General features: G+C 53.5%; 1 protein-coding gene across 1 annotated transcript; it reads left to right on the top strand.

Annotated features, from left to right (window-relative positions):
- Positions 1 to 924: 924 nt before the first annotated feature.
- Positions 925 to 9,957, top strand: IRF8 (interferon regulatory factor 8). The gene is made up of 9 exons (XM_005432370.4): positions 925 to 947; positions 2,690 to 2,864; positions 4,015 to 4,198; positions 5,239 to 5,327; positions 5,816 to 5,927; positions 6,280 to 6,327; positions 6,852 to 7,238; positions 7,563 to 7,678; positions 8,772 to 9,957. The coding sequence occupies exons 2-9, from the start codon at positions 2,691 to 2,693 to the stop codon at positions 8,946 to 8,948; spliced, it is 1,287 nt and encodes a 428-aa protein (XP_005432427.3). The 5' UTR covers positions 925 to 947; position 2,690; the 3' UTR covers positions 8,949 to 9,957.
- Positions 9,958 to 17,241: the final 7,284 nt, after the last annotated feature.

The following is a 17,241-nucleotide window of genomic DNA, read 5'->3' as shown; positions in this document are numbered from 1 at the left end:
AAAAAATCCTCTGAAATTGGGCTGCTGATGGTCCTTCACACTTTGCTATGGCCAGCGGCCCTGGCTGGTTATGTCTGGGCTGGGTTGCACTGGCTGGGCACGGCCAGGGCACTGGTCCCAGCTGGGGGGCGGTGGGCTCTGCTGGGGGCAGCAGGCAAGGGACTGATCTGGGACCTGTGGCTGGTCTGGGAGGGAACTGGGAGCTGCATGGGGATGGACTGGTCTAGGACTGGGGAAACTGGTCTGGGACTGGGGATGGGCTGGTCTGGGGGGATGTGGGATGAACTGATCTGGGATGTGAGATGAACCTATCTGGGACGGGGGAGATTGGTCTGGGACAGGCGATGGACTGATCTGGGACCGGGGAGGGACCGATCTCCAACTGGGGATGAACTGATCAGGGAATAATGGAAAGACTGGTGTTGGACTGGGGAGACTGGTCTGGGACTGGGCATGGATCGATATGGGACTGGGGAGACTCATCTGGGGATGGCCCGATCATGGGGAGGCTGAGCTCAGCCCGGGGATGGCCCGAGAGGGCACCTGGGGCTGCAGACGGACGGGACAGAGGGACACGAGAGCCGGGACACGGGAACAGAGGGACATGGGGCATCACCCGGTGCGCTGGAACAGGGCAGACACGCCCCACGCCCCGCCCCACGCCCCACGCCCCGCCCCCCGTCCCGCCCCACGCCCCGCCCCACGCTCCGCCCCACGCTCCGCTTACTCCGCACCAGCTGATTTCCCGGAAAGGCTCGAGCTTCAGAGAAAGCGCTGCTGGGCGCGCGCGCCCCACTGGGCGACTCTCCATTGGGCAGCCAGAGATTAAGACGGCTCCCCATTGGGCGCGACGGGTATGGGGGAGGAGGACAGTAGAGGACCCGCCCCCGGGCCCTCTATAAAGGGCGGAGCGCGGAGGGCGGCGCGAGTGGCGGCGCGGAGGGCAGGTAGGGGATGTGCTGTCTCTGGCGGTGCGTGACCTGGGGGACGTGGGAGCGGGACGAGCTCACCCCGGGACCCACGGCCCCGTGCGTTGCGGGGGCGAGAGGGCTGAGCCCGCTTCATGCTGAGCGGGGCTGGCGTCGCGGGGGCTGCTGCGCGCCTTGCCGCGGGCCGTAGCCCGGGGTGGGCTCGGCTCGGCTCGGTGGCGGCTCGGAGCTGGGGTGGGGAGGGTACGGCACGGCCTGTATGGTGATGGGGCGGTGCTGCCTCGGCCGGCCCGGGGCTCTGCCCTCTTGTCCTTCCTGGTGCAGGGTCAGGGCGTAGCTGGCTGTGTGGCGAGGGCTCCTTGGCCCTGTGCTGCATCGTGCTGTCAGCTGGAGGGGCTGCTTAGCCCTGCCTGGAGGTGGGACGGAGCCCTGGCCTCTGGCAGCGGTGGGGAGGGGACAAGCCTTCTAGAAAATGGGCTGGGTTAGGAGGGAGGCCCATTTCAGCGAGCCTCTCTGAGGTTCTTCATCTTGGTGTGACTGGTGCAAGCCAGCAGAGGCTGGGTGTGCCCTGTCCCTCCGGGGGTGGGCTGTGGCATCCTGCTCTGGAGGGGCAACTGGGATGTGCAGCTGTGCCCTTGGCATCGCTTTGGCTGGCGGTGGTGGCTACCGCCGTCCGAAGGCCGGAGGCTGTGCTGCGGGTGGCCGGGGAGTCAGTGTGCCCTACTGCACAGCAACAGAGAAGGGACAGAAGTTGGTGGCACTGAGCTGGTGTGAGCCTGTGACAGCAAGGACTGCCAGGTCTCTGGCTGTGTTGGGAGCATCCTTGTTTTCTTCCCCAGGCATGGCCTAAAGCCAGAGGTCTGGGGACAGTAAATAAAAAAGCAGAATGAGGGAGAGGCAGTCCTGTAAAATTTGGAGGAGAGCCATGAGCCCAAAAGGCCCGGAGGGCTGATCCTGGGGCTGCTGCTCACTTCTGCCAGGCCACCAACTCCTGAAGTCCCTGGGAGTGGAGCTGCCGGGGGATGCTGCAAGGGTTGAGCCTGGCATCTGGCCTCCAGGAGGCCGAAGCTCTCTCATGGGTCCTCCATGAAATCACCTTGTAGTTCTGGCTAAACATGACCTGCTGTCCCCAGGAAGGGTGGCTAGACTTTACCTTGCTCTGTCCTGACATCTGTTCAGGAGGGCTGGTTGTGCGGCCCTATCCTGCGGGGATGCTGGGTGCTGCCCTGAACTGACACCTGCTCCCTGGGCTAGGCAGTGCCTGGTGAGAGGGGCTGCTGTCTCCTCCGGGGCTGAGCCTTGGGCCAAAACCAGCTGGGGCATCTGGCTCCCACGGATCCTAATGGGTGTCTGGTCAGGGATGACCTGTCTGGTGTCACTTGCTCAGGTGACAGCACAACCAGGAGCTTTATTTCCTGTCTCTCTGCTTCCGATGTGACTTATCCTGCAGCAAAAAAGGGAGTAAGCAGCACACCAAGTCAGCCTGTTTCTATGAGCAGAGCTTTGATAGAGCTGGGGGAAGAACTTGCAGTAGTTCAGATGAAATTGCCTGATTTTTTTTCATTCTAAAAGAAGCAGGGGGTTATTTTAACATACAGATGTTGGCACATTTGCAGAGCTGCCAAAACTTGTCTCTGCAGGTGGTGCCACTGCTGGCTGTGTGCGTGGCAAACCAGGGCACAGCACAATCCATTGTACCCCAGTTGTGCTGGGATGGTGCTGGGGGAGCTAATGGGACTTGGACCTCTTGCTCCATCCAGGATGTGTGACCGCAACGGCGGGCGGCGGCTCCGGCAGTGGCTGATTGAGCAGATTGACAGTGAGCTGTACCCTGGGCTCATCTGGGAGAATGAGGAGAAAACAATGTTCCGCATCCCATGGAAACATGCTGGGAAGCAGGATTACAACCAGGAGGTGGATGCTTCTATTTTCAAGGTAGGGACAGATACTAATGTCTCTTCTTGATGGTTCCTGGGCTCTGTGATGCTGTGTTTTACCATGCTGACAGTCCTGCTGGCGGGAGATGTCTGTGCTGTCTGTGGGCTTTGCATCTCCAACTCTGCACACTGAAGCATCTCCTGCAAATCGGCCTCTCGGGCTCTTCTGAGGGTATTTGTTCCTTTATGCCAAATGTTGGTACCGGTTTTAGGTTAGTTTTCAGCGTATTTGAATCCTGGTCTGACATGAGAAGGAGCTGGATGTGTTCCTTTTGAGCTGCTCTCAACTTCTTATCAGACTGTTCTTGATAAGAGGCTGGATTTAGCAAAGAACCAAAAAGACTTTGCAGGAGGGAAGGAAGTTTTGGATTTCACTGAAGGGGGTGGGGGATTTCCAGTTTTGGGGAAAAAGTGGAAAATTCCATCCTGAACCAGAAAGGTCAGGCTCTTCCCCAGGAATTCCCTTCCCTCTGCCCCCACTTCCAAATATTTGTCCTGGTGAGTGAGTTTGCTTTCAGGGCAGTGACAACTGGTTAGCAGCTGGCTCAGGAGCACTGATATGTGAGGATGGCACTAAATTCAGCCATCTGAAAATATATGAATATCTATAAAATAGTGTCTCCATTCAGTGGTAAAATGTATTCTCCCACCAAAAGCACAAATGAGGTTCTGATCTTAAAAAGAAACCAGCTTTCCTTTATTAGTCAGGAGCTGAAAAATAGGTTTATTTTCATTTTTTTGAGTCGTTGCCAGGTCATTGGTAACACCGTTGCTTCAGTAGTGATTCCTCCCATCCCCAGCAGCTCTTAACCTGTTGGTGCAGGAGTGAAGCCATGTATTATAATCTTGACTTCTGCTTTTTAAAACCTAGGTGCTGCAGCCCTTCCTGCACCTGGGTGCATCGCTGGGGCAGGTGCTGCTGCTACACCCAAATCCCTGTCCCTGTGTGCGGTGGCTGTGCATGTGTCTGCAGTCTAGGAGCAAAACAGCACATACGCAGGGGATGGTTGACAGGGTGCAGAGGGCAGAGAGGTGGGGGGAGCAAGATGCCAAATGTTCTCTGCAGCCCCAGCTCCTTTGCCCCTGGGGCTGAGAGGGTTTGCAGAGCTCATGTGGAGGTGATTTTTTTTTTTTTAATTTTGTTCTAGGCCTGGGCTGTTTTCAAAGGCAAGTTCAAAGAGGGTGACAAAGCGGAGCCGGCCACGTGGAAGACACGGCTGCGCTGTGCTTTGAACAAGAGTCCTGATTTTGAGGAGGTGACAGACAGGTCCCAGCTGGACATCTCTGAGCCCTACAAGGTCTACAGGATTGTGCCAGAGGAGGAACAGAAATGTAAGTGCCCTGATAGCAGGCTGACCCCTGGTGTGGGTCAGTCCCTTGGGTAACCATAGACTTGCGCTGCTGACCTACATCTGAGCGGAGCTTCCTGGCCAGTCTTGTGCTGTGAGGCTTTGCTTGTCCAGCTTTGCAAATGATGTCCCCAGTGTCCCTGTGCTGGCAGGGAGGGGAGGAGGAAGGACAGGCTTTTTTTCTGCCCTCTTAACAGTTGCTTAGTAAATAGGGGATAACTCTGGCATTGTGTAAGCATCCATCCTGTAAGGATGTTGTAGGGGCAGATCCAAAATTCTTCCCCCCCTTGTGGGTGTGTGTGTTTGCTTGAGCCCCAGCCCCTTGTCTTCCTAATGCCTGCCCTGGGTGTGTGGCAGGGAGCTGCAATAAATCCCTTCTTTCTTGCCAGTAGTGATTAGAGTGGCAGCAATTTCACAGAGAGCAGTTGCTGCTGTGATGTCCGGTGTGGTGCAGGTTGTGCTAAGTATATCTCTATTTGTGGTTAGGAGTATGTGTGCTTTTTCCTTTTTAAAAAAGTAAAAAACTTGTGAAAAAAATAATCTTACTGTCAGGAAATCTGCCTTTAGCATCTTGGTCTCCTCCAGCCACATTCACACGGAGGGGCTTGCTGCTATGCAAATGGCACTGCAGGTTCCCACCGACAGCATGACTGTGCTTGGGGTGGCTGGTGGAAAAAAGAGAAGCAGCAGCAGCCCTGGTCTCTGGGGTGCTCAGAAAAAACCCCAACTCTATCCTCTGCTCTAGCTCTGTCTCTGCTACCAGCCAGATATTTGATCAGCCTTGTTGCTGGTCACCATGCACTGGGCCAATGGGTTGTAAACTGGTTTTGGTCCCAAAAAGCAGCTCTGGGTGGAGCTGGAGGGGGCTGTGAGCCTCCCGGAGGTGCTGTTATGTGGCTCTGCTGTGCTGGGGTTCTCAGTTTCATAACTGTCATGGGGTGAAGGCTTTCCTAAACCCAGTGGTGAGGTGAGCTGTGGCTGGGGTGTGTGTGTTCCTCACTGCATCCCAACCTCTCTTTCCAGGCAAAGCCGGCGTTGCCAATGGGAACAGCCTGAATGAAGTCACGGAGATGGACTGCAGTTCCTCTGCCATAGATGACCTCATTAAAGAGGTAAGCCCTCACTGTGGCTGCAGGTCACCTTGGCCGGAGGTGGACTGATGGCATCAAGTTGCCTGATAAAGTTTTGCCTTCCTAAAATTCAATCTGCAAAGCTCTGGGGATCAGCCTGGTGAGCAGTGCTGAGTTTTGCCGCTCATTTATGTGAGCCAGTGCTGGGAGGTGGCTGGGATGAATGGCTAATGCACTCAATTTGCATCTGGGTGGGTGAGACTTTTGCTGGGAGACAGAAGCTGTTTCACAGCCCTGTTCCCGTTCTCGGCTATGTTCCATCGGGCTGCTTCTGCTTAGTTATTTGGTATTATTTGAGTGTATGGCCTGGGGAATGCCAAATTTGATCTTTCTAACAATAGAAAAAAACCCACCTGTCATCCCGCTGGCAATCTGTTTGGACCCTCTGAGTGCTGCAGGTGTCTTGGTGCAGGACAGCGGCTGCCCAAGGCATCAAACCTGTTCTGATCTCAGTGTCTGGTCTCGCACAGCCTCCCTGTGTAGATGAATACCTGGGCATCATCAAGAGAAGCCCCTCGCCCCCCCAGGAGACTTGCAGAAACCCCCCAATACCTGACTGGTGGGTGCAGCAGCCCAGCCCAGGTAAGTAGCTGACTGTGGTGTTTGATGGGACTAAGACTTCTGTCTGAGGCAGAAAAACTTCTTGTGCCATGATGATGGTTGGACTTGATCTTAAAGGTCTTTTCCAACCTAAATGATTCTATGATGCATAATGGAAAACAGTTGTGTTCTGTCTTCCTAATTAAGGGTGCTTAAAGTATTAATTATGAACACTGAGCTTGGTACTAGGCACCCAACGGTGTACCTTGCACAAGATTAGATCCCAGCCTGATGTGCCTGGGACAGAGAACCAGGGGGTAGTGAAGTGGGGGGTGGGGATTGGGATTTGGGAGCTGGGCACATAGGCTCAGCTCTGCTTTCTTTCCACTCACAGCATTGCCCCTGATGAACGGATACTCCAGCTATGAGCAGCATCGTTCGGGTAAGGCAGCTTCCCTGCTTGGCTGTGGGCTGGGGCCATCAAATGCCTCTCTGGGGTGTGACCTTGTGTGTGCAGTGGCAGAAGGTGGCTGTGATGCTGCTCCCTGCCTTGGTAGGAGGCTTTGTTCTGCATTTGGGTGGTGCTGCATCCCCCTGAGTATCCACAGGGTTTGCATGCTGAGCAGGGATGCATCCTGCCTGGAGTCCTGTGGCCATGGCCCTGGCATGGGGGGCTGCCCTGGGATGCTGGAGTCAGCTGTGCCTTTGGTGTAGGGAGATCTGCTCCACCTCTGTGGAGCAAAGGTGGGAGGAAGGGGTTCAGTATTGGGAGCTCTCGCTTGCTGATCAGCGCTGCTACCAGGCTGAGTGCTGGAGGAGATGTCCTCTAGCAAGCAGGGCTCCTTCGTCAAGTGAAACTTGCTCCCAGGAAATTTTGCTGCTCTCATGGGGTTTGGGCACTGCAGTGAAGAGCAGGCAGGATTTGTCCCCTCCTGATGGGTGATGTATATGCCCATCATCTCCCAGGTTACTCCCAGATGGTGATCAGCTTCTACTACGGCGGGAGGCTGGTGGGCCACATCACCACCTCGTGCACCGAGGGCTGCCGCATCTCGCTCAGCCAGCCCTCCAGCCACGGAGAGAAGCTCTACGCCCCAGATGCCTTGGAGCATGTACGGTTCCCCTCAGCTGATGCCATTCAGAATGACCGCCAGAAGCAGATCACCAAGAAGCTCTTTGGGCACCTGGAGAGGGGTGTCCTGCTGCACAGCAGCAAGGAGGGCATCTTCATCAAGAGGCTGTGCCAGGGCAGGGTCTTCTGGAGTGGGAACACCATGATCTACAAGGACAGGCCCAACAAACTGGACCGGGATGAGGTGGTGAAGATATTTGACACAGACTTATTCTTCAAAGGTTTGTAGAAGCATTCCTGTCTTTCTCCTCATCCACTTGGTGAGACTGAAAGGGTAGAGCCCTCTTTGGAGTCATCACTGCCCGTCCCTGCTGGGTTACTCAAGTGCTCTGGATGAGTAGCTGATCCTACCAGATGTAGGAAGGAGTAACCTGATGTTATGTGTCACTTAGCAAATGCCTCCCAGTTGGAGGCTCTGCACAGCAAAGCTGGCTTCTCCTGAGCCCAGAGCTTTCTTCCATGGCAGGGTGCTTCATCCCAAAGCTGTGTAGCAAAGGCTGGCAGCTGGTGGCATGCACCTTCCAACTGTTCCCCTCTCCTTGTAGAGCTGCAGCAGTACTACAACAACCAGGGCCGCTTCCCAGACAGCAGAGTCATACTGTGCTTCGGAGAGGAGTTCCCGGATGCAGTGCCGCTGCGGTGTAAGCTCATCCTTGTCCAGGTACGGAGGGCTGCCCTTTGGAGCTCTGCTGCTGAATTTCCCACCTTCTCTGGACCATATTGCCTTCCCTGCCCGCCACCCCCCCCCCCCCGCCCCCAACCTTTACAAGTAGACCTCTAGCTTCAAGCCCCAGAGCTGCAGGTCATTTGGGGGCCTGACCTGGTGCGGTGGCAGGTGTGGCATGAGTACTGGCTTATCTGCAGCCTCCAAGGGGTGCTTGGGCTATCGCTTGTCAGACTCCTTGATCTGGGTGGATCGTGCTTGTGAACAAAGCTCCCAAATGGCAAAAGTTTTTCTAAATTGGTGGGAAATCTGTTCTCTTCCCGTTCTGCCTCTTGGCACTGGGACCTCTGCCCTCCCCTGGGAGAAATGGGGGAATAAATCCCTGAGATAGTTAAGGGACAGCCTCAAGCTGAACAGCCAACAAATGTGGTGAAAAACCGTGGTGGACAGCAGTGGGGTTGGGGAAACCTTCAGGACTGTGAAGGAGGGCATGGGATGAGAGGGGCAGTCCCCATGGCTCTGGCCAGAAACTTTTCCCTGGAGAAGCCAAAGGAATTCTGGAGTCTCAGAGCCTTGGGGGAGTGCATAAGGTGTTCCTGGAGCCTGCACCTCGTGGACCTCCGTGGGCCAGCAAGGCAGCAGGGGCATGGCATGGAGAGCACAGGGAGTGTGTTGCATCCACCCTTGTGCAAGCAGAGACCCACCAAGTCTGTGAGGTCCTGGAGGGGATTTTACAAGTTCTGTGCCTCCCTGCACAACTCTGACCTGGTCACCTCTTCTTGCCTTGGCGATCACTCTGCGTGTGCTGGGATGTCCCCCAGCCTGACCTCACCTCCCTGTAGCTCTGCTGGGAGAAGGAGAAAAGAAGTAGTCACAAGAGCTCCTAGAGTTGCTTGTGGCAAGGTGGCATGTGGATTTGGACCTGTTGGGCTGGCTGGACCTGGCCACCTGGGTCTGGACCCAGCTGCTCTGCTATGTCTCCCACCCCATGCCCTGATGCCTGGGCTGGTGGGTGTGGATGGCAGCAGTGGGAGATTCCCAAGGAGGTTCCTGTTCATTCAGTGTCTTCATGACTTCTCTTTTCATGTAGGTGGAGCAGCTGTGTGTCAGGCAGGTGGTGGAGGAGGCTGGCAAGACCTGCAGCAGCAGCCCCATGCTCCCCATAGCTGATGAGACACAGCATGACCAGGTGTACAGGATCTTCCAGGAGATCTGTGCAACGCATCAGCGGCCGCTCTTCAGAGAAAACCAACAGATTGCTGTCTGAGCCTCCCTCTGTGCAGACATAGTGTGGTGGTTTGGGTTGATCTAGACCCAGTTTGGTCCCGTTAGTGCCTAAATGCCCCTTTTGGAAAGATGGGTTTTGTTCTTTGCTGTTTGTGGTCCAGAGTATGTGTAAATACAGCAGTAAAAATTGTGAATAGAAAGTAGGTTGGATGCTCAGCATCCACAGTGCAAACACTTCACTGATAAAAATGACATTTTGTACCAAGCAGGGTGGTCCCAGTACTGTTGTCTGTTGCTAATGGCAGGGGGAGGAGGGAGCATCTGAGCTGTGTGGGAAGGTCAGGGCTGGCTTTGCTTTGTGTTGCCTGTGTTAATGGCCAGTCAAGCAGAATCAAAAATAAATAGCTGTAATGACCTGCCTCAGCAGCCTGCAACTTGGACCTTGCTGAGAATAGCAATTTGGTAGGAGGTGACTCTTGGAAAAGCCTTAAAATGTTCAAATGTAGGAAATTCTTTCCAAAAATTGACTTTCCTGCCAGAGTCCTGCTGCTGGAAGATAAAGTTCTCCTTGGAAGGCATACTCTCTCAAATTCCTCTTTATTTTTGCTAGGAGGTTTATGTGTTTATCTGTAATAAAGTATTTTGAGATTTGGAAACCAATGCAGAGATGATATGTATAAATATTGACTATAAGGATGTAGGAATCTTAATTTTTCCTAACCAGAGACAGAGTTTATATAAATATATCTTTAAAATTAAAGATTGTAGCACAGTGAATAGTTTGGCTTCACCCTTCTAAACGCATGTGTTGATCTTGCCCAAGCGTGACCAGGCAGTGGCATCCATGTGTAAATCCTCATTAATATGCTTTGTGTGTGCACGCAGCACTGGGGTGCTGCTTGGGCATGGGGTTTATGCCTTGCAGCTGATGCAAACCAGGACCACAAATCTCTGTGTGCTACTAAGCTGCCTATTTATTTTATGCCTGAGGTTTATTAATTTTTTTGGTAATTTTTTATCTTCCTGCAATTAAAATGCTATATTTTGTATTTCTCTTGCAATGTGGGTTTTGGTTGCAGTGAGCTGGGGAGAGCCAGGCATCTCTGAATTGCTCCTGCCCTGATCTTCCTTGTGGTGGGTGGTTCTGTGTTAAGCCTCTGCTGTCACCTCTCTCCTGCTCTGTTAACTGCCTGGCTTCATCTCTGAGGCAGGGCAGGAGTGAGCCAAAATGCTGTAATGCAATGGAGGGAGGAAAAGGGCATCACTTGTAGAGCCTTCATTCCAGGGAGCCCTGCTCATCTGCCACAGCGCTGACCTGGGTGCCTTTAGCTCTCTGACCTGGGCTGTGATGCTCCAAGGTCATGGGATGGGGGGCAGTTATTTAAGGCCCTGCTCAAAGGCATACTCTTGCCCTTCTCCCATTATTGCCTGGTGGAGCATTTCCCCACTGGCTTTGCTATCCAGCTTTCTCGTGGGGGTGGGTGGTGTTGGGGAGAACCAGGACGAAAAAAGGAGCATCTGCCTTGGTCAAATGAGGTCAATATTGCAGCAGGGGAGGCTGAGCATCTGCACCCTCACCTGCCTTCACTTTGAGTTTGTGTTTGGGACAGCACCTCAGAGGCTGTGGAAGTGTGTGAGGGCCGTGATTGATTTGTTCACCTTGCCCCCTGTGAAGAGTGAACATTAACTCCCATCTTCTTCCCTGCAGCAGGCTGTGCTCTGGCTCAGCCTTGCCAAGGGGTGCAGGCAGGGAGGCACCAGTCTTCACGGGGTGTCTGTGGTACCCAAAGTACCAGAGGATGTAGGTACTTACGAAGGGGATGCCTGGAGATCCAGGCAGCTGAAGGCCGAGTCTCCCTAGGAGGTGGGTGCAAAGCTGTCCTCCCTGCAGGGGTATCAAAGCAGATCAACCTTTTTTTTTTTTTTTTTTTTTTTGTGGCTCTGCCTTTTTCTGGTAATGATGAGACCTTCCCAAGCATGAGTGCAGTCAGGGCACAGTTAAGATGTGAGGCCCTGAGCTGGGGTGAGTTGACGGCAGCTCCCTTCTGCCAGGAGGTTGTTCTGTCTGCAGGATTACTAGCTGTTTTGGTGTGAGCAACTCTGCCTTTCCAAGGAAGCTTCCCTAAAGAAATTAAGTGTCCAGCTCTTGTGGGACTTGGAGCTGCCCCCCGCGTCCCTCCAGGGTAAGCAGTTACAGCCTTTGTCCCAAAGAGCAGTAGGTGCACAGCAAACATGCAACTTCCAGCACCCAAAAGGTGCTCTGAGGTGGGAGACCCAGCTGAAACTTTGTGGTTATATGTTGGGATTAAGGGAGGCCCTGCATTCCGAGCTGTTTAAGCTGTGAGCGTCCACTCTATGGCTGTGCTCTGTGCCCCAACCGTGTTGGCGGGATACTTGTCCTGCCTGCGCCCTTCTGCATGTCCTTTGCAGGCATCAAAGCACGTGGCTGTGGTTTGAGCAGAGGTGGCTGTAGACTGAGGTTTTTGAGGTTGCATCAGGATCCTAAGTGCAATGAAGTCCCCAACTCCTGTAAGCTCTTCAGGGATGCTTGGTCACATGGAGGTAGGGATGGTGCCTTGTGGGTGCATCACCAGCGTTCACCCCCAGCCTTTGCCTGCTTCTGCTGAGGACCATCATGGTGTCCCCCATAGGGTTTAATCCTGTTCCAGTCATTGGTGCTCCCTTGGAGCATGAGGAAGACTCACTCCCTGTGGGTGAGGTGCCTGGTGGGGGGGAGGTGGGTGTAAGGCACCCACTGTGGTCTGTGCTGGAATAACACGTGCCCACTTGTGAAACATAAGATGGGCTGTAGGCTGGGACACCGTAAACACCACTTGCGGTTTCCCCAGATGTGCTGGTGCAAGTCCTTCCTCAGAAACCATCATCTTGTGCTCGCCTGGAGCCACCTGTTACGTATTCAGGGCTCTTTCAATTTCCACCTCAAGACCGCGGAAGAGCGGTGGGGAGCAGTGGTACCTTTTGTTGGACCCAGGTGCACTGTACACTTCTAGTGCTACCATTGTGTCTTGGAGCCCAGAGCTTGGTTTGGGACTGTACTATGCCTTGCTCCGCAAGTCCAGCAGCATGGCTCCCATCCCAAACAGCTTCTAAGCCATGTCCAAGAAGAGACAATTGGTGGGTGGGCGTGGAGGGACTGGGAAGGAAACTGGGTGGCAGCATCATGTAGCAGAGGTGGGATGCAAGAAGGATAATGTGCTGGGGTGCATGACTGCGGGCAGGGGTCCCCTGCTTTTGCTCCGGGCTCAGGTAGGACTTGCAGTAGTGTTGGGCTTGCGCTCGATGCCTGGCCCAAGCCAATTTCCCCATCGCAAAATCCAACACGAGGGAAGCCTCTGAGGCTGATGCTCGCTCACGAAGGGCTAGATGCTCTGGCAGACCAGAGCAGGTTATGAGGTAACTGTGCCAGATTGCACAAAGGGATGCTCTGGCCAAGACTCATGGTGGCCTTTGTAAAAGTCGGGAGGAATTTCTGCACAGCTTGTACTTCTCTTGCAAGCCTCTCGGCCAGGCAGGCATGGCACTGCTGCCCCCATCATCCTGGCTGGGAGCTGGTGCCAGTGGTGTCCCAGAGCATCCTGGCGCAGAGGCAGTGCCTGTATCCCGGGACACCCATCTCTGCACCTTGCCTGACCCCGGCAGCTCTGGTGAGCTCCTTGGTGCAGCTGTGCCGAGTCTTAGTGGTTTGGGGCAACCAGGGACTCAAATACTTTCATTGGTTTCTGTTCACTTGGGTTCTTCTCTATCGCCTCACTGAAGTGAAACCTCAGTGCCTGGTGTTGGCTCTTCTTCATCAATGGCTTCTCTGTTGGCAAGTCCGAACAGTGACTTGTGTCTTCAGCTGAGGGTCCCACCCCCAAATCCTGGGGGCACGGTACCCACTGCATACAGCGTCTGTGGCACAAGCTGCATCCTCTCCACTGAACGATCCTCGCTAGTGTAGCAGGATTGTGGGTAGCATGGATGAGGAGCCCAAAGGCTGTCCTCCCCAAAATGCTTGCTGCTTGTCCAAATGTGGTTTCCTACACTTTGGGCATGTGTTTGAGTTGGAGCAGCGACACCATCAAACTCCTGCCTGACGTGGAGATACTGCCTTGCTTCCTGGGAAGGCCAACCCAGGTCCAGGTCCTGCTGCTCCCTCTGGAGAGGGCTGCAATCCCTGTGGACACAGGAAGGTACTTTCTGGGAGATGCCCATGCTAAACTGCCTTCAGGAGCAGAAGGGCAGAGCAAAAGTTTCACAAGGGAAGGAGAGAGGAGCTTGATTTCCACAGGGAAAACTGACCGTTACTTGCAGGAGATACACAGTTCTCCTCAAGCATGTTTGGGAAGGGGAAATGTGCTCATCCAGTCCTCCTATCAGCCAGCAGAGAAGGGTGGACCAGGGCAGGCAATGTTGGGTAATTTTCTATCAACCCCTTCTCTAAGGTCTTCCAACACAAAGACCTCTACTTCATGGTGTACACTTTGATTTCTGGGTGCTGCAGAGGACTTGATATAGACTGCAGCCTGCACCTGGTGTTCTGCTCACTGACTTGGGGTGTTATTTGGGTTCAAAGCCAACCTTACTTCTGAGATTTGTCATGGCTGGAAGGCAGCTGTGCTGCTGGGAAGCATTTGCTTTGGGAGAAAATGACCCTGGTTATATCCTGTGGCGTTATCAGTCTTGTTCATAATGTGTTTCAGTAGTTTCCCATGACATGCCCTTCAACAAATGCAAAAAGGAGCACTGCATGAGGCTTCAGGAGCAGAATTCAGTGTCTATGTGGACAACCATCCCTTCTACATGCTTAAAATACAGTGTGAGGAGTTACCTGGTGACAAATCTCCTGCATGGAGAACAGGCTTGCTGGACTGGGGAGAAGGTGAGGTCTGCTCCAGCTAAAACTCCTGAGATTTAGCCCATCTCAACCTGGAGGAAGAGCATAAGCTCTGCAGGCATCTCCATCCAGCTCTGGAGGCCAAGTGCTCTGCGCAGAGACAACCACAATTCAATTGCAGGTCTCAGCTCACAGTTGAACTGCTCAGGAATACAACATAAACCAGCTACAGCTGCTTCCTCCAACCTGCTGCTGCTTGGCCTGGGCCCCCGCTGGCCCCTATAGGCGTTAGAAAACAAACAGTCACTTTTTATTTCTAGACACCAGGATTTCCAACTGGTTTGATTGCTCAATGCCCCATTTCAGCACAGCAGCCTGTCCACGACGAGCATCTCTGGGCTCTTCCCGCGAGCGTGTTGTAATATGGGAAGCACCCTCCTTTGCATGGTCACCAGCAGCTGGACATCTCCTCCCTGCCCTCAGAAAGGCCACTCATACCTCCCTCTCCAAGGGGTTTGTACCTCCTTGGATGGTCTTATCACCAAGGACACCTCAGTGATGCCTTGTGAAGGAAGACAGGCAGGACACCCCAACATCAAACAACAAACCACCACCTTTTGTGTTTCTGTTGTCTTTGGAGAACCTCAAAGGACTTGCACTGCTGTGGGACTGCTCAGTGCCCTAACTGGCATTATGTGGCACTTCATGTTGCTTTGGATGGTCACCCAGCGTGGCTGGTGGGACTTGACTCATGTCAAACCACAGCTCTCATGAAGTCAGACCTGTGCAGGTGATGGGAGGGGAGAGATGGTCTGAAGGCACCTCATCAGCTCCAGGCATCTCAGCTCCGTCAGGGCTGGCCAAGGAGATGGGAGAAGAGGCAGTGGGAAGAGCTGAGGGTGTGCAGACTGAAGTTGCAGGATCTGAGCCTGGAGAGGCAGTCAGCCTGCCGATTTCCTCCGGCTAGACTTGGCTGCAGAAAGGTCTCACGCAGAGGAAAAGAGATCCCAAACTCGAGCAAGCATGACAGCCACTTATTCTTCTGAATGCATTTTTGACAGATGACCTCTTCCTCCTGCAAGCCTTTGTCGTAACACCCAGATACAAGGTCAGGAAAACAGGCTCCACCCAAGTCACAGCTGCAAAAATACACAGGGACGAGAAGAAATGCAGTGATACTTATTTTCTCAGACATTTGGGTTTATTATGAGCCGAAATCTGTGAAGCTGAGGTCCAGGCTGAAATCCCCTCCCTTCCCCCGGAGTTTGCATGTGCCTAGATGTTGTGTCCTGCTCTGAGCCTATTTTCAGTGCATGCGATTTGCTTGAAATAACGCAAACACCCTGATGCACTGAAGTGGCTGGAACCACGAGATGCAGTCAGATTGCTTTTTGTGCAGGTCACAACCCACCCAGACACCAGGTAACCTGGGCCTCTGCTGTTCTTCGGAAGAGTAAGGTGGAAGAACTTTGATGCCACCATAAAATGCTCATGAAAATGAGAAGAAGCAAAAGGGCATCTCAGGCTGTTGCACAAAGAGGTGTTTGTAATGTGGCAATTGAAAAAATACTCCAAGCTGGAGAAACATTCCTTTTACTTCTTCCCCGCCCCCCCCCCCCCCCCTTCCAAATGTGTGACAGGATCTGGGTGTTCAGGAGAGTTGCTCCAGCTCTCCCTGCGAGTATAATTCACATGGCTTATGTAAAGCTTCCTTACTTGTGCTGGATATTTAACAGAACCACAATGATAACATCATTTTGAATTTTGGAGCAAGCAGGCTGCAGATTTCAATAATATCAGTCCCCAGTGTGCTGCGGTTCCTGGTTCTTCTTCTGATGAGATTCAAAGGGAGTTTTGCCCCAATTCATCTCCTGTATCTCCACTGCGGTAAGCCAAGAAAAGAAGTTCTGGAGATGGTGCATGGGTGTGGGAGCTGCTGCCGTGAATCCTGCACTGCTTTCCCAGATCCACTGTGTTCTGCTGCAAGAGTGGGTGTTGCTGAGCCAAACCGTGAGCTCAGCTGCCTTAAATAAAATGCCCTAGCCTGTATCTTGTAAGTCGAGGCTGAAGGAGAGCAGATGGCAGTGACCGTCTCCATCGCACTGGAGAGCAAAGCGTGTGGATGGGACCTTTCCTGTTTGCACTCACCTGCAAGCTGAGCGCTGTGACAGGCAGCTGTGCCCTGCAGACACCTGCAGGGCTGCTGTGTTTGGATAGGGAGAGGTGTGCCGAGCACACCTGGAGGGTTGGGTCAGCCATGTCCCATAAACAGCAGTCACCAGGAAGCCTCCAGCTGATCTGAACGTGGTGCTTGGAGCTGGCTGTGATCAAGGGTTGCATCTACCTCTTAGCTTGGTGCTGAGCTTCAGCTCAGAAACTGGAGTTGTAATTGAGTAACAACCTGTTTGCCCACCGAGGCCATAAAGGAAACACACATTTCCTTCACATCATATGCCTTGGTGCACCAGCGCTAGGTCCTCATCCACGCCACACTGCAGAGGTCATGTCCAGAGGCCACCAAACATCACCTTGGTCTCTCCATGCCAGCACCTCCACTGGTTAATCCAAGGATGCCTTCCTCCAACCCTGGTCTCCTCCCACATCCAGCAGCCCCATTCCCTGCCTAGCCTTGTAGCTTAGGAAAACACCATGCAAATCCACCCTGGAACCCGAAACTTCTTGAGGCTCCCAGCAAGGTTCCTATCAAAATCAGCGTTTCCCCATTTTTTGCACAGTGATGGCAGAGCAGCTCCCCATCAGCTGGGTGCTGCAGCCCCCAGGGGGAGGCGGGGGGGGGAGGGGGGGGGGGGAGCTGAGGTATGTGGAAGCAGCACGGTGGTTCGAAACAAGTGATTCCCTTGTCTGGATCTTTCTGTTCTGTATTTCTCTTGAGAAGTAACCACTTCTCCCCAGAGATAAATCTGGCTCATGGACACATCCGCAGGGCACAAAAGGCAAAAGGCATCTGCAGGTTGGTCTTTCCAGTGAACACAGCTAGAAAATAGCAAGAGGGATCAACCTGGGGAATATTTTTACACCTCTGCCCCAGAAAAGCTACTCTGGTTTTATTTTGGAGGAGTTTCTGGACACCTTTTTTGTAAAAATCCCAAATATTTAGTATTTGCCAGTTTGCTTTGCTGCTTCTACCCAAGTTCTTGGTCTGGGATTTTCTCTGTTTGCTCCTATTCAGGAGCTCACCACCCCTGCAACCTCCTGTCCTTCCCTGGGGTGCCACTGAGGTCTGGAGGAGACCTGCTCCACGAAGAGATGGGCAAAGCCTTGCAGCTCTGTCTCCTAGGGCAGCGTGCTTTCAGGTGGAGAAGGGAAGGGACCGCTTGATTGTACTTAAGGCAACGCAGAAGAAAGCAGTGGGAAATGTTTCCTTGTGGTGTCACCATCATTGAGGGCAAGGAGAGCCTGGAGGAAGAAGTCTCGTGGTTGGGAAGATGGGGAAGGTGGGCTGTGGTGTTCACCACCAAGCAGGAGATTGAAAAAG

Source organism: Falco cherrug, chromosome 14 (genome assembly GCF_023634085.1).
Source record: "Falco cherrug isolate bFalChe1 chromosome 14, bFalChe1.pri, whole genome shotgun sequence".
Classification (NCBI taxonomy): Eukaryota; Metazoa; Chordata; class Aves; order Falconiformes; family Falconidae; genus Falco; species Falco cherrug.
The sequence above is the reverse complement of the archived record's forward strand: the minus strand, read 5'-3'. Positions and strand labels throughout refer to the sequence as shown.

Bases quoted from the DNA above. Each gene is read 5' to 3' on its own strand.
- IRF8 (XM_005432370.4), top strand. From the start codon at position 2,691: ATGTGTGACCGCAACGGCGGGCGGCGGCTCCGGCAGTGGCTGATTGAG. The intron at 7,239-7,562 runs GTTTGTAGAAGC...CTCTCCTTGTAG, and splicing joins CACAGACTTATTCTTCAAAG to AGCTGCAGCAGTACTACAAC. The intron at 7,679-8,771 runs GTACGGAGGGCT...CTTTTCATGTAG, and splicing joins GTAAGCTCATCCTTGTCCAG to GTGGAGCAGCTGTGTGTCAG.